The sequence below is a fragment of the Ursus arctos genome, unplaced genomic scaffold, assembly GCF_023065955.2.
Source record: "Ursus arctos isolate Adak ecotype North America unplaced genomic scaffold, UrsArc2.0 scaffold_14, whole genome shotgun sequence".
Lineage (NCBI taxonomy): Eukaryota > Metazoa > Chordata > Mammalia > Carnivora > Ursidae > Ursus > Ursus arctos.
In genome coordinates this window covers 69,947,191-69,968,011 of record NW_026622808.1, presented here as the reverse complement: position 1 = coordinate 69,968,011, position 20,821 = coordinate 69,947,191, and the positions used below count along the sequence as shown (strand labels likewise).

Here is a 20,821-nt window from a genome sequence, read left to right as displayed (position 1 = left end):
TTGTCTCCTTGCTCAGATCACAGATTGTTTGCTAGTAGCCGACCCCCTAGCTCCATTATTACAGAATATAAATTCCTCTGATGTTGACGGTAGACTCATCACCCCAAGTCAGGGGATCTGGTGTGTTTGTGAGCGTGAGTCTCAGCAGCTAACTCCTGTTCTTCTCCTTGGCTGGCTGCTTGGATTAATTGCATTCACGTTCTCCCAGAGATTTCCGAGTGGTATGTTATTATATCGGCTGTCATCTTTCACACAGATGGATCTCCCTGATGAAGAACCAGATCGACTAAGCAACAGACTGTTGCAGTATGACCCCAGCCAAGATCGATGGACGGAGCGGGCACCCATGAAGTTCTCTAAGTACCGATTCAGTACAGCCGTGGTCAACAGTGAGATTTATGTTTTGGGTAAGACGCAGCAGATTCTTAAAAGAGCGTAACTACTTTTATTTTTCTCAGTAGTTTGCCTCAGTAAAAATGACATATTCTCTCTTCCTCTTGCATCTCAGTTCAGATGTATCTGTAATTAGCCAAAAATGTTCTTTTGTTTCTTGTTTTTCTAGAGCACAGTCAGATAAGATTAAATGGAAGTCCATTGACTTATTGAAAGCAAAATTATTTGTATGGAATTTTCAAATCCCTTGGAATTCAAGAACAGTAGTGATACATCTTTCTATATAGTATCAAGCAAAATATTTTGAAATGGGAATAAGCCTTTGGCCACCTTTAGTTGATGAAGTGTGGGTTTTGGCAACCAACTGTGATTATCTGTGCTAATAGTGTAAGCCACCATAGGTAAGACACAGACTATGCCAACCCTCTTCATTTTCTCTCACCCACCAAACTTCTGTAGAGGTGTTATCAAATAATTCTCATCTGAATGTATTTTTTTCTTATTTCTTAAATATGTGTGGTCTTATACGAACCAGTAGGAATTGGTGAAAGATTGGTTCATTTCCACTAAAGTGGATAAAGATTCTAGGACATCTCCTATGCTTCCCTTATCCTTCTTCACTTCTTTTTTTCCCCCTCTTTTATTAAGTCCTTTGCTCTTCTAAGCACATTCAATCACCTCCCCTCTCTCTCCCGCTGTCCCTTTCCTGTGTGGGAAGGGGTGAGACTGGGACAAGGAGGCGGACCAGCTGGTAAACTGATAAGTATTCCAGTATTCTTTACTTCATCCCATGCGCATTGATGACTAACTGGCATAAACATAGGGGAGGTGATGGGTACCAAAAAGATGGAAAAGAAAAAACATGAGATATGGGCTAAGAGCAAACCAAGCATTCAAATAGAGCTTTTTTTTTTTTTTTTTTTTGCTAAAGGGAAGCCATTATCTCTTGGCTGCCTGCACAGCATGAAGCAAAATAATTAATGCACTCAAATATTAATAGTTTTATAATTTTAAGAACATTATGCAACATAATTTATGACTACCTCAGTTATGAGACTCGTAATTATAATTGAGTTTTTCCTCTGGAAATATATTTGTTACTTGGTTATAACCATATGCTGTGTCATAGGCCCAGAAGAGACAATATCTAAACCAGGATAGATTGTCTAGGATAGATGTATAACTCCAGGGAAGGAAGAGCTGGTCTCCTAATTATATTTAAGTTGGAGGTAGTCAAAAGTGAGATAAAAGTGATTTATCAACTGAACAAAAATGAGATTTCTGCCTAATGTGGAGCCACAACTAGGCTAGATGTGGGATAAAAATGTAGTGTTTTGTTTGGTTTTTTTGTAAGTTATACGGGGAAAGGCACCTTAGAGACAGCCTTTGGAGCTCACCCATGAACAAATGTCCACTGGATGAATGAGGTAGATGTCCAAGGACCCGTAAGATCTGGGTAGGTGACAGAGAAGAGTACACCCAGGAAGGGAGATGGTACAAAGTGGCAGGGAAGAAGACAAGGAGAAAGCTCCAGCAGAGGCTTGGAGGTGAGAATGAAAGTAGTAAGAATAGAGAATTAAAGGAGAGTGAGTAAATGAGCCCACCAGGTGCAGGGAGCTGCAGGAGACAGAGTTTACAGGTAAACTGGGAGCCAGGTTACAAAGGACTATAGTGGAGAACCAAGAGAATAATAGTAAGTACTGAGAAATGATGCAGAAGCAACACGATTAAAGAATGTTTGGGAAGTATTGGGGAGGTGAGGATTAAAGAACAGATCAAAGGTGGGGAGAGACTGGAAACGAAGAGACCAGTCAGGAAGGCTTTTATAGTAGCTTAGAATCTAGTTTCTGGATCTTCAGAACTGAGGACTGGATTCATAATCACTCAAATGTCACCCATCTTGTAAGATTCAATCTAAAAGAGACCACATTCCCAACATTTGCTACTTAATTCCCAAATATATGTGGAAGCTTTGAAATGAAATGAAGTTCAGTTGTTCAGGTATTTTTGTTCAGATTTCGTTGTTCACTATATGTATAATTGGAATTTGGGCAGATGCCATATAGAACCCTAAAACCTCTTCAGTTTCAATGGTTGACAAAGGAGTGTCATAGTCATTTGTTAGTTGTCTTAGCAAAAGCTCTGTCTGCTTTTGGGAATCAATGGGTGCCCCACTGTGATGGGGGTCACTGCCAATTATTATAATAACCCCTTTCCCTGATACCTGTAATAGGTTTAATTTCTTCCTATCTCCTAGTTACTCTAGAGGCTACCCCAAAATAACAGCCTCTGAAATCTCCTTTACCATGGAAGCAGTGTGGTAAAGTGGGGAAGGTACCGGTTTTGGAGTTAAGTAGATTTGGATTGAGATCCTGGCTCCATCATTTACTACCTGCATGTCCTTGGTCTAGTAAATCTTTTTTTGGCTAATATTAAAATTGGAATGCCTACCTCTAAGAGTTATGGAATAAAACAAGGTTGTTAAATCCCTACAATGTAAGTGTTCAGACATTATTATAACTACTGTTTTTTGAGCCCCTTTGTGTTACAGACCTTTGCTGAATTCTTTGCATAAAGAAATTCATTTAATGGTCATAAAAAAACTGACAAAGTATTAACTCTTCGTATAGCAGACTAGTTATCTAGACTAATCCTCCCACTGAAAATACCAAAACAAAAAACTGTTGGGAAAACATTTTTAAAATTTTTCTGAAGAGCTTCTAAGATCTGTTATGGCAGTAGGAACTTAGCAGGCCAAAAGCTAAGTGAAAGCAGGAGGCTTCCAGCTATGAAGAAGTGAATGAGTTGACATCCTCTCCCCAAAAAGCAACTATAAAACCAGACAGATTTTTCAAAAACAACCATTTCATGTCTCTAGAAACCAACCAAAACCAATAAATTGAGAAAAGCTTAGCTTCTCAAAACTGCTGAACTTGAGGTAAGTCATCAGGCAGTCCTTGGCATTCTTTCCTGAGCTGCCCCAATTCCCTACCCCAGTTGACCCAGCATGGGAATTCTAGCAGAGTGGGCTGGCTGTGAAAACCAGCATCTTTGTTTGCCAGAGGGGGCTGACATGTTTGGGAGTGAAGGGTGGGAAACCCGCACTCACAGTGATAAATAGGAAAAGCCCGCATCTCTAACCTAACCTTTTAGTCCTGCTTGGGACAGCAGCAGATAGGAGAATTAGCCAGAAATTGAATAGGGACCTTCCAGGAAAATCCTGTATATGGATTCCTAGAGAGGACTTAATAAATTCTCCACACATCCCTGGAGACTAGGGAAGCTACACAGACATGGAGCCCATAAGAGGATATAAGCTCTTCACACATTCCTGGGTAACTGGGAGTCTGAGCACATGTACAGAGATCTGAGAAGGCCAGGCAGAAGGTAAAAGTCATGGTAGACTTGAAAACTGACTGAGCTTTGAATGTGCTCCCAACCGACACATAGACCCACCAAGCAAGGCTGGAAGCCTTACTAGTGTTTGAGTATGATTAGTCTTGACTAGACCTGAGCCATGAAGAAATAAGAGTAACCCTTATGCTTTAAAAAGAGAGAGAGAGAGAGAGAGAGAATTTTTAAAAATGGAGCAGAGACCGAAGCAAACCACAGGAGAGGCATATTAAATCTAAGCAAATCTCTTAAAAACAGCAACAACAATAACAAAAGAGAAAAAAATACCCTAGGGGAAAAGTAAAATTAAAAGTTGCTACAATATATTATTTTAAATGTCTAATTACCAACAAAAATTTACATACAAAGGAAAATAAATAGGGAAGGGTAACCCATGCTGGGGTGGGCGCAGGGAAGCATTCAATAAAACCTGTCTCTCAGGGGCTCCAGATGTTGGATTTAGCAGGCATAGACTTCAAAGTAGCTATTAAACATATGTTCATAGAATGAACAAAAATCATTTTTAAAGAATTTTTAAAGAATTAAAGGAAAATGACAGTGACTCCCCAATGATATCAATAAAGAAATAGAAATTATCTAAAAGAATCAAATGGAAATTCTGACGTTAAAGTATAATAACCCAAAGGAAAAATGTACTAAGTGGGCTCAAAGACAGAGTTGAGCTGTCAGAAGAAAGAATCCATGAACTTGAAATATATCAATGGAAATTATTAATCTGAAGAAGAGAGGGGGGGAAATTGGAGAAAAATTAGCAAAGCCTCAGAGACAATATGAAATATCATCGAGTCTACCAACCTAGGTATGATTCCCAAAAGAAGACAGAAAGGAACAGATTTTTTTTTTCAAATAATAATGATCAAAAACTTCTTAAACGTGATGGAAAAAACTTTAATCTACATCTCCAAGAAGGTCATCAAACTCCAAGTAAGATAAATGCACAGAGATCCTCATCTAAACACATTGTAGACTAATCATTGAAACATATCATAGACAAAATATTCTTAAAAGCAGTAAGAAAAAATGACATCATATAGAGGGGAACAATAATATGCTCAATAGGTGACATCCTCAGAAACAGTGGATGCAAGAAGGCACTGGAATGATATATTCAAAGTACTGCAAGGAAAATACTCAACCAAGAATGTTTCTGTGTCCATCTTCTATGTTCAGCAAAACTATTCTTTTAAAATGAAAGTGCAGGAAAGACATTCTCAGATAAAGACTGAGATAATTTGTGGCTAGCAGACTTATAAGAAATATTAAAGGAATACTAAAGAAATATTGAAATCCTTCAGATTAAAAAGAAATATATGAGAATAACTCTAATCCAAAGGACAAAATGAAAAGCACAGGAAATGACGTATAGGTAAATATAAAACGCTTTATACATATTCTATTTTTTCATCTCTTAATTTCTTTAAATGATAGAAGAGCAGATAAAACAGTAATTATGGAACCATACTGTTGGATTTATTACATATGTAGATATAGTACATATAACAATATCAGAATTGGAGAGGAACAAGAGATATATTGGAACAGTGTTGCTATATTTTAATGAAATTAAGTCAGTATTAACCTGAGGTAGATTGTGATAAAGTTAACACTCATATTAGAATTTCTAGAGCAACTAGTAAAAAAATTTCAAATAGTTTAAAAATCAAAAGAATTAAAATGTACACTTAGAAATGATCAAAAAGAACGATTTCACAACATTTGCAGCAACATGGATGGGACTGGAGGAGATAATGCTAAGCGAAATAAGTCAAGCAGAGAAAGACAATTATCATATGGTTTCACTCATTTATGGAACATAAGAAGTAGGTAGATTGGTAGGAGAAGAAAGGGAAGAAGGAAGGGGGGGTAAACAGAAGGGGGAAGGAACCATGAGCGACTATGGACTCTGGGAAACAAACTGAGGGCTTCAGAGGGGAGGGAGGTGGGGGATTGGGATAGGCCAGTGATGGGTATTAAGGAGGGCACATATTGCATGGTGCACTGGGTGTTATACGCAAGTAATGAATCATGGAACTTTACATTAAAAACTAGGGATGTACTGTATGGTGACTAACAACATAATAAAAAATTATTATTAAAAAAAAAGAAAAAAGAAAATGATAACACAAAAGAAGGCAGTGAAGGAGGAACAGAGGAACAAAAATGATATGAGAGAGAAAACAAATAGCAATATAGCAGTTGTAAATGCAACTATATAAAAAATCACATTAAATGGGAATGGACCAAATACTTCTATCAAAAGGCAGAGATTTCAGACTGAATAAGAAAATAAAACCAAGTATACATTGTCTATAAGAGACACACTTTATATTCAAATACATAAAGAAGTTGAAAGTTTTATTATTTTATAGAAAAAGACCTACCATGCAAAAAGTAACTTTAACAGAATTGCAGATGGTATATCATCATCATACAAAATCAACTTTAAGAAAAGAACTATTGCTACAAAGAAATTTTGTAATAATAAAATGATCAATACACCAGGAATATATATATAATCAATTATAAATGTGTCACACCCAACAACAGAGCTCTAAAATACATGAGGCAAAAACTAAAATAAGAACTAGAAAATCACCATTGGAGATTTGTATCCCACCTTCAATAACTGATTGAATAACCTGACAGAAAATAAGCAAAATTATAAAGACTTGAACAACACTATTGACCAACTTAACCTACCTGACATTTATAGTATACACCTATAATAGTGAAATACACATCCTTTTCAAGTGTACATGGAACATCCTCCAGGCTTAATCATATGCCAGGTCATAAAACAAGTCTCAATAGATTTTAAAAAAAATTTTTTAAAGATTTTATTTAGTCATTTGAGAGAGAGAGCACAAGTGGGGGGAGAGGGAGAGGGACAAGCAGGGAGCCTGATGCAGGGCTTGATCCCAGGATCTGGGGATCATGACCTGAGCCAAAGGCATACATCCAACTGACTGAGCCACCCAGGTGCCCCTCAACAGATTTTTTTAAATTGATGTTACTCAAAGTAAATAACTGACCATAAAATAATTAAATTATAAATCAAAGACAGAAAAAGGAAATCCTCAAATATATGGAAATTAAACAGCATATTTCTAAAACTTTGGGGAAAAAACCACAAAGGAAATAAAATATTTTAAATTGAATGAAAACCAAAGGTGTATATCCCTCATGACCATAGATTCAAAACTCTTTAAGAAACACTTAGAAAATTGAATCTAGCAACATAAAAAAATGATTATGTGTTATAAAAATCCTTAAGAAACAATAAGCAAACTGAATCCAGGAACATAAAAACGATTATCTGCCATGGCCAAGTGGGATTTAGTCCAGAAATGCAGGAATGCAAGGTTGGTTCAATATCCAAAACTCAATGTAATACACCATATTAACAAAGGACAAAAACCAAATGATCACCTCAATAGATGTAGAAAAAACATTTGACAAAATTCAACCCCCATTCTTGATAAAATTCTCAACAATTTAGGAATAGAAGGGAATTTCCTCAACTTGTTAAAAGGTGTCTATGAATTTCCTCAACTTGTTAAAAGGTGTCTATGAAAAAAACTACAGCTAACATGATACTTAGTGGTGATCTTTCTGCCTATGATCAGGAATAGGAAAAGATTCCTGCTCTTGCTCTTCCTATTCAACATTGAACCAGAGGTTCCAACCCTTGCAATAAGGCAAGAAAAAGAAGTTTAAGTTATACAGATTAGAAGGAAGAATTAAAAAGTCCTCATTCACAGATTATATATTCTTGTGTGTAGAAAATCTTAATGAAGCTACAAAAAGTAAAAAATAAATAAAAGAAAGACTACTAGAGCTAATAACTAATTTTAGCCAAGCTCACAGGCTAAAGAGATCACAGGATATGAGATCGGTATACAAAAAATAATTGTATTTCTATGTGCTAGTAACGAACATTCCAAAAATGAAATTGAGAAAATAATTCAATTTCCAATAGTATCAAAAAGAAGAAGAGGGGCACCTGGGTGACTCAGTTAAGCCTCCAAGTCTTGATCTCAGCTCAGGTCTTTATCTTAAGTCATGAGTCATGAGTTCAAGCCCTGCATTGGGCTCCACTCTGGGCATGGAGACTACTTAAAAGTAGGAGAAGGAGAATTGTATGAATACATTTAACCCCCAAACTGTGAGGATCATATGCAGAAAACTATAAAACACTCCTGAGAGTTAAGATCTAAATAAATGGAGACATATTCCTTGATTATGTATTCAAAGATAATATCAGTAAGATAGCAAGTTTCCCCAAATTGAGTATATTCAATACAACTCCTATAATATCCCAGCATTGTTTTTATTTCTATTTTTTAGTCTTAAATATTTTTAATTTTTTAATTCCAGTATAATTACCATACAATGTTATATTAGTTTCAATATATAGTGATTCACCAATTCTATGTATTACTCAGTGCTCAACAAGGTGAGTGTACTCTTAATCCCCTTCACCTATTTCACCCATCCCCCACCCACCTCCCCTCTGGTAACCATGTTTGTTCTTTATAATTAAAAGTCTATTTTTCAGTTTGTCTCTTTTTTTTTCCTTTGTTCATTTTCTTAAATTCCATGTATGAGTGAAATCACATGGTATTTGTATTTCTCTGACTAACTTATTTTCACTTAACATTATACTCTCTAGCTTGTTGCAAATGGTAAGATTTTCTTTTTTATGGCTGAAAAATATTTCATTGCATATATATACTATACCATCTTTATCCATTCATCTGTCAGTGGACATGGACTGCTTCCATAGTTTGGCTTTTGTAAATAACCAGCACTGTTTTTTAAAATTGACAAGGTGATTCTAAAATTATGTGAAAACATAAGGAATGTAGAATAACCAAAACGATTTTTGGAAAAGAAGAAAGTTTGAGGATGTAACTCATTTAAAAAACCTATTATAAAGCTATAGTAATTAAGATATAGTGGTATTGGCCTAAGGACAGGCAGCTAAATCAATAGAACATAAATGAGAGTCTATTAATAAATTTTTATATTTATAGTCAATTGGTCTTTGACAAAGGTGTTAAGGCAATTCAGTGGGGAAAGATGAACTTTTCAGCAAATATGACAAGACTATTAGATATCTATATACAAACCAATGAGCTTGGCCCACTACCTCACACCACAAGGGAAAAAAAAGGAAAAAGTAAAGAAAACAAACAAAAACCTCAGTATGGATTCCAGACTTAAGAAAACACAGGAGAAAATGTGGTGACTTTGGATTAGCAAAGATATGAAACTAAAAGCATGTCCGTAAGAGGAAAAGTGTTGAGTTGGGTTTTCTTAAAATTTAAAAATTTTTGTTCTTCAAAGGACAACATTAAGATAAAGGAAAAGACAAGCCAGAGACTGGGAGAAAATATTTACAAATCATATATCTGATAAAAGCTTTGTATTCAGGGGGTGCCTGGGTGGCTCAGTCAGTTGAGCAAACAACTCTTGGTATCAGCTCAGGTCATGATCTCACAGTTGTGGGATCAAGCCCCGTGTTGGGCTTTGCACTCAGTGCAGAGTCTGCTTCGGATTCTTTCTCCCTCCCTCTCTGCCCCTCCCCACCCTCTCTCTATCTCTCAAATAAATAAAATCTTAAAAAATATATATTTGTATTCAGAATATAAGTAGCTTGTAAATAATTTTTGCAACTCAATTATAAGAAAACAGTTTAAGATGGGCAAAAGGTTTGAATAGACATTTCATGTAAGAAGGTATCTGTCTATCTGGTAAGCACATGAAAAGATGATGATTTCTCATCAAAAACCATGAAGCAAGTAGGCAGTGGAAAAACACTTTTAAAGTGTTTAAAGAACTGTCAACATAGAATTGTATATTTCATGAAAATATCTTTCAGAAGTGGAAATACTTTCAAGGAAAGAAAACTAAAATGCATGGGAATAGATTTACTCTAAAACAATTTACTCTAGCACGTAGCAAGTAGATTTACTCCAAAAGAATTGTTTAAGGAAGTTCTTCAGACAGAGGGAAATGATGACAGAAGGAAACTGGGAACATCGGGAATGAAATAAGACCAACAGAAATGGTAAATATCTGGGTAAATGTAGTAGAAAAATCTTCTCCTTTTGAGTGCTTTAGAATGCCTTTAGTGATTGAAAGTAAAAACTACATTTTCTAATGGGGTTTTCAATGCATGTAATATATGAGACATATTTATATAGCAAAAAGAGGGAAGATTAACAGGACTTAGAAGGGGGCAAGTTTTCTACATTACAATTACAACGGCAAAATATTGATTCTAAGTAGACTATGAAATGTTAAGTAATTTATTAATCCCCAAACCAACCACTGGAAGAAATATAGTTAAAGATATAGTCAAATCACAATAAATACATTAAGATAGAAAACTAAAAATGTTCAAGTAATCTGAGAGTAGACAAGGAAAAAAAGAGGAATAACAACAAAGAGCAGAGGGAATAAACAGAACACAAACAGTAAAACGGTAGACCGTATTCCAGCCATAAAAATACTTACCTTAAATGCAAATGGAATAATGATACCAATCAGAAGATAGAAACTGTCAGGAAGGATTAAAAATAGAATGATCTAATAATATGCTGTCTACAAGAAATCCACTGCAACTATAATGATGTAGATAATTAAAGAGTTAAAGGATGGAAAAAATATATGATGCAAAACTAATTAGGTGAAAGCTGGAGTGGCTATATTAATGTCAAAGTTAACTTCAGCACAAAGAAAATTACCAAGGATAAAGGAGGACATTATATGATAAAATGATTTACCAAGAAGACATAACAACAGTAAATGTGTGTGCACCTAACAATAGAACTTCCAAACACATGAAGGAAAACTGACTGAACTGAAAGGTGAAAGAGACAAATCACCAAAGATTTATTTAACATTCCTCTCTCAGTAATAAACAGACACTTAACTATAGAGAACAAACTGATGGTTACCAGAAGGGAGGTGGGCGGATGGGTGAAATAGGTGATGGGGATTAGGAGTGCACTTGTGATGAGCACCAGGTCTTGTATGGAAGTGTTGAATCACTATATTATACACCTAAAACGAATATTACACTGTAAATTAAGTAGAATTTAAAATCTTAAAAAAAGAAAATATGTTGAGCTGAATGAAAACACAATATATCAAAAATTATGTAGTGCTGTAGAAGTAGTGCTTAGAATTTAATTTATAGTATTTAAGTGTTTACATTAGAAAAGAGGAAAGGTCCCAAATATCTAAGCACTCACCTTAGGAAACTAGAAAAAGGAGAGCAACGTAAATTCAAATCAAGTAGAAGGAAGGAAATAAGAGAAGAAAACAGTGACATTGAAAGCTAAAAAAATAAATTAAACATAGAGACAATGAAGCCAAAGCTGTTTCTTTGAAAAGATCAATACAATTGATAAACTTCTAGCAAGAGTGACAAAAAGAGAAATAAGGTGCAAACCACCAGTATCAGAAATGAGAAAGGGCATATCATTAGTCTTCACTGGCATTAAAAGGATAACAGAGCAGTGCTACAAACAACTCTAGACACATATATTCAACAACTTAAATGGACCAATTCCTTGAAAACCGCAAACTACATAAAGCCACTCAAGATGAAATCAGTAACTCAAAACTATTAAATGCATTGAATTCTTAGTTTATAACATTCCAAAAAATAAATTGCCAGGCTTAGAAGTTTTCAATGGTAAATTTAACCAAACACTTAAGAAAGAAAGAACACCAATTCTGCAACCTCTTTCAGAATATGTAGGAAGAGGAAACACTCAACAACTCATTTTATGAGGCAGCATTGCCTGATCTGAAACCAAAGATGGTACAGAAAAAGAAAAGTACAGACCAATATCCCTCATGAACATAGACCCAAAAATCCTCAAGAAAATATTGGCAAGTTCTACCCAGCAATATATAAAAAGAATAACACACCGTGACCAAAAATGAGTTTTATCCTGGGAATGCAAGATTGGTTCAATATTCAGAAATTAATCAATGTAATTGACTATATTAAGTCTATAGAAGAAACCACATGATCACATCAATTGATGCAGAAAAATCACTTGAAAAAAATGTAACATCCATTCATGATTAGAAACTCCCAGCAAACTAGGAAGAGAAGGGAACTTCCTCAACTTCTCACCCTGTTAAAGGGGACCTATAAAAAAAGTTAACATTATTCTTCATGGAAAAATTGAATGCTTTTCCCCTAAGTTCACACATAAGGCAAGGATGTCCACTGTCACTATTCAACATCATACTGAGTCTTAATGCAATAAGGAAAGAAAAAGAAATAAAAGTTAGGCAAAAGAAAAAGAAGAAATAAAATGACATCTACATAGAATAGTCTGTTTAGAAAATCTCAAAGAATCTATTTCTTAAATTCTTAGAATTAATGAATTTAGTGTTTCCAAAGAATACAAAAGGTCAATCTTATTTCTATATATTAGCAAAGTGCAAAAACAAAATTTGTAAAAAACTATTTACAAGTGCTCCAAAGAAAATGAAATATTTAAATAAATAAATCTAACAAAACATGTATAGGACTACATGCTAAGATTACAAAATGCCAATGAAATCAAGGGGGCTTTCAAGACGCAAGAAAAAATGTCAGTTCTCCCCAAATTGATCTATAAACTTAATGCAACGTCAATCAGAATGCCAGGAATTCTTTTGCAGCTATAGACAATCTCACCTAAAGTTTATATGGGAAGACAAACTAGAGTAGCTAAAAATTTTTGAAAAAGAATAAAGTTGGAAGAATCCTACTCTCTGGTTGTAAGGTTTCCTATAAAGCTAAAATAATCAAGACAGTACGGCATTCACACAAAGATAGGTAGATAGATACATCTATGGAACAGAATACAGAGCCCAAAAAACAGGTCCACACAAGTATGATCAGTTGGTTTTTGACAAAGATATAAAAGAAATTCAATGAAGAAAGGATAGTCTTTCAACAGACAGCATTGGTGTTCTTAACAAACTTTTTACAGATTTTGTCATTGAAGATTTGGCATTCATTGATCACAGGGCCAAACTAACTGCCAAAGTTTACATCTCTCCTGACTTCTGGCTTTTGTGGGTGCTTGAAAATGATATCACAAATCTCTAACCACAAGTCCTAACATCTGTGTTTCTCTTCCTGCCAAATAGAGACTATCTCCACCTAACAACTTCCTGCCATATAGTAAAAAAAGCTTGTATCCATGCTTTCCGTCTGCCCCTTCTGCCTCCTGACTGACCTTGGTTCTTCTCCCCTGTGGCCCCTTGTGGCATGGCACGCCCACTTCTCTTAGGAATTGTAACGAATAAATTCTTATTTCAATGTCACTCATCTCTCCATGTCCTCACTCAGTCACCTCTAAAATTAAAATCCTATACAATCAAGATAATTGGAACAATTGGTCATATGCAAGAGAAACAAAAACTTTAGCCTAAACCTCACACCTTACACAAAAATTAACTGAAAATGGATCATATATATAAATGTAAAACAATGGGTTATCTTGGTGGCTCAGTCGGTTAAGTGTCCAACTCTTGCTTTCGGCTCAGGTCATGATCTCAGGGTTGTGAGACAGAGCCCTGCTTTGGGCTCTGTGCTGAGCGTGGAGCCTGCATAAGATTCTCTCTCTCCCTTTCCCTCTGCAGTAGCCCCCCAACTTGCACAAGCGCTCATGCTCTCGCTCGCTCTCTCTCTCAAAAAAAGTACAAATTAAGAATTTAAAACTTCCAGAGTAATAAAGAAGAAAACCTTCATGACCTTGACATATGCAGTGAGTTGTTATATATGGCACCAAAACCTTAATGTATGAAAGAACATATTGATATATTAGACTTTATCACAATTTAAAACTTTTGCTCTCTGAAAGACACTGTTAAGAAAATGAAGACACACTGTAGACTGGGGGAAAATATTTCCTTTAAGACCCTTTACCTTTGTTTTCAGCAATTTCACTGAGATCTGCCTAAGTGTGATGTCTTTCTTTTCATTCTGTTTGGGGTTCACTGAGCTTTTGGAATTTATAGATTGATGTTTTCATCAGTTTGGGGGAAGTCTTCAGCTATTATCTTGTTGAATATTGCTTCTACTTTATTCTCTCCCTTCTTTCCTTTGGTGAGACTCTAATGAGCTGTGTGTTAGATCTTTAGATGTGGGCCGTGATCTTATCTAGACTCTCCATTCATACTTTTTTCTTCCTATACTTCAGATTGAATATTTTTTATTGAGCTATCTTCAGATTCACTTATCCCATCTTCTACTGTGTTCAGACTGCTATTAACTATCCTGAGTTCTTATTTTCAGATTTGATTTTTTTGTTTCCAGAATGTCCACCTTATTCTTTTTCATGGATTTCAATTCTTTGGTGAATTTCTCCAATTTTTTCATTCCCCTTTGTCCATCTTTTCCTCCATTTTATCTTATTAATCGGTTATTTTATTGGTCTGCTAATTCCAATATATGGATAATTCATGAGTCTTCTTCTATTATGGTTCCCCCCCCCCAACCTTTTATTGGCCGTATTTCCCTGCCTACTCACATGTCTGGTGATTTTTCATTGTATACTGAACAATGGGAAGACACTAAAAAGTTTCCCAGTGCTGTCATTCCACCAGAGAAGATTCTACACTTCATTGGTAAGACAGAACAAGGGACTAGTCACCTCAATACAATCAGGGGTTGAGCTGGGCCAAGGCTGGGTCACAGCCTTTGTAACACTCAGTTCACCTGTTGTTTGTCCCTGTTTCCTGGTCATGGTTCTTCCAGGCTTTGGACTGAGCACTTCATGGATTTCTATGTCCTCTCCCTTGAAAGACTGTGGGGATTCAATTCTTCCCTTCAGGTTTTTTGAGCTTTGCTCTTTAGCCTTCCTGAACAGCTTCAAAACCCGACAATATCTCAAAGGGAGACCTTTCGTCTGCAGCAGGGCCTCTCACTTTAATCAGGTTTGGTCTTCTACATACCATACAACTCTGGGAGATGTTCCTCTGACCATTAAAAATATTTGGCCCAGAATCCCAGATTGCCTTTATAATTCAGCATTTTCAGGTAAAAAAATTGGCCACGTGTGGAAGGTTCTTCTTTGCAAATCCTCTAGTTCTCAGTCTGTCACACAAGCCCCACACAACTCCTCCCTTGCCCCCCCTCCCAGTTTCTCTTTCCTTCACTAGAGTCCCTCTGTCTGTGCCCAATCCAGTTCTTTGTCTTGATCCAGAATTAGCAAATATCCCAGGTGCAGAAAATGGCCCAGAAAGGGCTCTTTCCTCTCTGGAATTTTAATTCATTCAGTCCTTATTGTTTCCACACCTCTCTAACATCTTTAAAAATGTGATTTTTTTCAATTTACCCATTTTTTCTAGTTGCGTTAAGACCATTAGCCTGCCAAAACCTACTATTACATGTTACCAAGAAGTGGAAACATGATTGCTGTACTTCATTTTTTCAGACACAATTCTTTTTGTATGATATGTTTGTTTTACAGTTTTATAAAGTGAAAAAAGGGTAAGTGCCTTATTCAAACTTACAGTTATTAAATGGCATAGAAGCAGCATCAGTCATCTGATAACAGAGCCTTACTTTCTACCTTTCTTACATCAAGGTTACTGATTTTGATCCTGCCGTTCAACTGGGGCAGTAGCCATCATCAGGGGTTTACAGAGGCCCTTAGGGAAGTACCTGGTTCTGTCTCTACCTTGAGTCAGCTGAGGGTAGGGGTCAGTAACCTGCTGAGTTATATATTGGATGGTGCTGTCCCTGCAACTCTCTGCCTTTGAGATTAGGGCTTTAGGGTTTCACTGTTTCTTTATCTCTTGCCAAAAATCATAAGCTAGATGCTCTCTACAGGGGCTGACTTAGGAAATCCAGTTTACCACTATGTAAGCATATAAGTCCTGTGATGTTTTCTCATAACTGGAAGAATGAGATAAAGCAGAAACTCACATACTTTAGGCAAGATCATGACATCTCATCTGTAAGTCCTGAATTAACAGGATCTGTAGAGTCTTCTCACAAAATTCAAGTGGAGAAACTGAATGGTTGGATGTTAGAAGTTAAAGTGCTAACTGGGTGTTTTAAGAAATTCTCACTCTTTAGAGACTGAAGCAAGTGAGGTCTCTGCTTCTTTCCAGTACCTGCATTTTAGTCGCTACATGGTTGGTGTGCAAGCTGGATGGTGAGCCAGAGAAAGGAAAGGAGCTGAAAAATCAAATTAGCTAATTTTACCCTCTGACTTAATAACTTGCCAGAGCAGTAGCTAAATTATGGCTTGGGTAAATGTGAATTTTATTATCTATGCTTGCTTTCTTCCCTCTTAGCAGGAGAATTTAAGAATTGGCTTTATAGTTTGACCCATTAGGTTTGGGTAAGAATATAATGTGATTTCTGTTACTTTTGTAGCTCTTAAATGTTGTTTATTGCTATCTGAATTTACAATAATATTGGTAATATGTATAAAAATTAAAATTACAAACCCCTTACCAGATATATGGTTTGCAAATATTTCCTCTCATTCCATAGGATACCTTTTCACTCTGTGAATTATTTCCTTTTTTGTGCAGAAACTTAGTTTGATGTAGTCCCATTTGTTTATTTTTTTGTTGTTGCCTGTGCTTTTGATGTCATATCCATGAAACCATTGTAAAACCAATGTCCTGAAGCTTTTCTCCTAAGTATTCGTCTAAGAGTTTTATAGTTTCATATCTTATATTTAAGTCTTTAATCCATTTTGAGTTGGTTTTTATGCATGGTACGCGATAAGAGTTCAATTTCAATTTTTTTGCATGTGCATAAGTGTTGGCAAGGATGTGAAGTAATTGGAACCCTTGCTAGCTGTTAGTAATAATGCAAAAGAGTGTAGTCACTATGGAAAATAGTATGGAGGTTCCTCAAAAAATTAAAAATAGAAACACCATTGATCCAGCAATCCCAGAACTTATTCTGGAATTTTATCCAAATCTGGGTATTTATCCAAATATTTGAAATTAGGACCTCAAGGAGATATTAGCACTCCCATGTTCATTGAAGCACTATTCACAATAGCCAAGGGGTAGAGACAAGATGAATGGATAAAAAGTAGCATGTACATGCAATGGAATACTATTCAGCCTTAAAAAAGAAGAAAATTCTGTAATATGCAAAAACATGGATGAACCTTGAGGATACTAGGCTAAGTGAAATAAGCCAGTCACAGAAAGACAAAAACTTCATGATTTCACTTATCTGAGATATCTAAAATAGTAAAAATCACAGAATTAACGAGTGGAATGGTGTTTCCAGGGGCTGGGGGAGGTGGAAATGGGGGTTATTAATCAAGGGGCATAAAGTCTCAGTTAAGCAAGATGGATACGGTATACAGAGCTACTGTACAACATTGTATCTAGAGTAAACAGTACCGTATTGTACATTTTAAAATGTGTTAAGAGGATAGATCTCATGTTAAGTGTTCTTACCACAATAAAATTTTTAAAAATTAAAATTACAAAACATGCCATTGAGCTAAGAAAGATGTAAAAGGGTGGAGGAAATACATGTAGTAAGGAAAGAAAATATGGTATAGAAACTCAAAATTTGTACAGTGAGGGAAGCAGGAAGAACGAGGTAGCAGAGCCTGGGCTAATGGGGAAGAAGCAGCATCAAGAGACTTAGGAATGAAAACTGTTCTCAGGAACTAAATGAATGAAAATGAGCAAAATTTGGCCTTTCTGAAATGAAGGGAGAAATAATTCAGTGGAAGGTAACCCTTTCTAAATAACAGGCAAGATTCAATTGAGTAACATTGATATCAGATAGCCTAATAATTGCCATTGGAGAGATATTTTATTTTCTTATCATACTGTAATTTGATTCAATGAATACTAGTTGGGTATATGATATGTCAGACCCTGGGCTGGGTGCTGAGGGTCTAGAAATGAAATCACACTCTATGCTCAGAAGGAACTCGTGGACCAGAATAAGATAAAGTCAGATCAGTCGTGCATACAGTTAAGTGCACACATAGGGACATGTGGAAGGTCAAGTCACTCTCTCTATAGGTAGGACTAGAAGAAGGAAAAAGAGAAAGATGCTTGGCACCAGAGGTAATAGAAGTCAAAGCTTGCTAGAGAAAGATTAGGCTGAGTTACTCTCATGCTTTAATATCTTCATTTCATGAGTGCATAGTAAATTAACCTACTTCTCAATTTAATGTCAATTATTGATCACTGTTCAAGGATGAGACCAGCACCCAGTATCTGGAATCCAAAAAAGCTGAGCATATTGCTTACTTACGTGTAGGAATGGTTAACTGGCCAGAGACACTCCAATTGAACAAAGCTGACTGATAATCTCAGGTTTGTGGTGGGAGTTTATTTTGGATTACTGTTTGTTACACAGTTGGGAGTGGGTTGCTGTCAACCTTAGAAGTATGGTTTGTGTTCATTATAGAGGCAGGCGTGGGTCAAGTCAGTCGTAGCAGAAGAGTCAGTGAAGCAGGTCAGCTGCCGACTGGCTCCCTTTCAGAGTCTGAGGCTCCATCTGACTGATTGGTTCTAGAAGCACGTTTACTGAAGCGAGTTGTCGCTGATCGATTAATCAGGTTGAAAACCACTTCTGATATTGATTTGTTACCCTGGCCATAGAATGCTAGGCTTTTCCTAGGAGTGTGGAACTTTGATATATTCTCATTCTCCCTTCCTAGTCTTTAACCTCAGCAATAGGAGACCCCATGGGGATTGTCCAGATGCCCTCCACTATTGTTCATTCTTCTTGAAGACAAGGTTTTACTTGTGGGTCTGATTTTTAACTTGCTTGTTGATTAGCATGAGTTCATCCTGCTTCTGTCTTCAGATCATTTGTTGAGACATTTGTTAGGACGGTGGCCGTGTAGACTTATGACTCTGGAGAAATAAATCAAGCTGTGTGATATACAAGTATAACAAAGTATTACAAGAAGCGAGAGGAGGGAACTCCCATGGCAAGATCTAGACTTTTCCAGGTCTCATCATCAAAAACAAGGCTCAGCAATTCCCTGAGTCTTCCTTAATAGTTTGCCTCTTCGTTTTGCATGGATAGAAATTGCTCTACCTCCTTTGTGGTGTTAATCGAGGTACAAAATGAAGTGTCGGCAACAGCACAGACTCCTTTGAGTTAGCAATAGAAAAACCAAAGGCTATGCTAATTTCCATAGCTATTTGGGCAAAGGAATTTTAACTGGTTTGTTTACTATTTTCTGCATCAGTCAAAGAGAGGGAGAAATTTTCAAGGACCACCTTGAGCAGCACCTGGGGATGGGACTGTTGTCCTCAGGAATCTGTCCCACCAGAGTGGGAAGAGCTCTACCACTTCAGACTCTTTATAAGAAGACACAGCTTCCTGGAGGGTATTGGAGAGTCATACACCTAGTCTAACTAAGAGACTGATAGAACAATTAATTGGTCCCGGTCCTGGGTTGGCAAAGAGCCTGGCTCCTGCACAGAAGGAAAGAAGCTGAGTACTGCAATAGAGATGTGATCAGCTCTGCTGGAGCTGGATGTATATTGTCTCTAGACTCATGATAAACAGTCCCTATTACATCCTGTTAATAACAAAAGTCACCCAAGGAAATCGGAAGATCTAATTGGCTTTATTCAATGATTCGTGAATCGGGCAGCACCCCATCTAGCAAGTGGAGAGGTGCTCCGAGGAGTTGTACAAAATAGACAGAGGGTAGGGACAAGAAAGTTATTAGCAAAAGAAGAGGATTGATCCAGGCAAGGCCGCTTTCTAGGGGGAAGAGCAAAGTGGCTGATCAGTGCAGATGACCTCATCTTTCCTAGGGGGCTGGAGAGAACCCGGGTGCAGACTCACTGGCAGGGATTGAAAAATTCCTGCCTGACCAGTTAAGACCACATTTCTGGGGGAGGGTGAAACTGCAATTAGGGTATGTCCTAAGCACTGCTGTGAGAACTTGGTCTAAATGACACCATTTGGAGCCTGTGTGTATTTTTTGTGGGTTGTTCTTTTTTTTTTTTTTAACAGTTTTGAGAAAATTGTCATCCCCCTCTTTCAGTGCAGGGACATTTTTTTTTTTTCCTTTTTGCATTGTGTCGTTGTTGGTAACATCGGTTTGACATATCTCCATACCATGCTTCAAGTTAGCTGCACAGGCAATAGTTAGGAGAGGCAAATTAAAAAGTTAGGACGGTCATCAACCCTTGGTAAACCAGTAAAGAGAAAAAAATCTGATCAAAGGGGTAAAGAATAAGATTACACAAAGAAGAGCGTGACAGTGGTTGTAGTAGAACGTTGTTCTGATGGTCTCCTCGGTTGAAGGATGCCCCATGGAGTAAATGCTTCTGGGGTGGGCTGGGGGTGGGTGAACTCAGTTTAAGATGCCCAGTGGCTGTGTGTCCAGTTCTACCGCTCTTTCTAAAGCCCTTTGAGTATGTTCATTCCCTCCCATTGTAAACATGCACCAACGACATGTGGCACATTCACACAACCTGCTTTTCTGTGTAGAGCCGGTACACGTTTTCACGTGAGGGACTCTCGGAAAATATTGTCCGGAATGTCTTCTTTCCATTTGAACTATTGGACACCGTGGGCGCAGCTGACCCTCAAGGTTTGATACGAGTCGTCAAGATGTTAGAAATTTGGCTTCCGTTAACAACTGTGCTAAATTTCTGCGGAAATGTCTTTGAAAAGGGTCTTGCCACGGATAATACCTTGCATTTAGTTGAAAACAGCTCCTGGGATTATGGCAAACTAGCCAAGAGGCCTATTCGTCAGATATTGGATAGTTTTTCCTGGAAATCTATCAATTGCCTTCTTAACATAAAAATACGGGAAAACATACGGCTAGATTGTTTACGTAAGTGACTCCACTGTTCACTCAGTTACGTGTGTATTTTATCAGTTTTTCACACTGTAGTTGGCCCTTCTATTTATTGCATAACTGCCTGGAGAGCGCAAAATAATTTAAAGAGTCTATATAAGCCTTATGAGTAAATGACACCCTATTGAAAACCCAGGTATTTAAAACTGGCT

The 20,821-nt window shown here is 36.8% G+C and overlaps 1 protein-coding gene across 17 annotated transcripts in view; it reads left to right on the top strand.

Annotated features, from left to right (window-relative positions):
* KBTBD12 (kelch repeat and BTB domain containing 12) overlaps positions 1–20,821 on the top strand; it is a 71,842-nt gene that overhangs the window by 15,920 nt on the left and 35,101 nt on the right. For all 17 annotated transcript variants that reach the window (XM_048226831.2, XM_044385103.3, XM_048226830.2 and 14 more), the window contains one exon: positions 257–407. In XM_048226831.2, the coding sequence (XP_048082788.1) occupies positions 257–407 (151 nt within the window). The remainder of the gene's footprint in view (positions 1–256; positions 408–20,821) is intronic.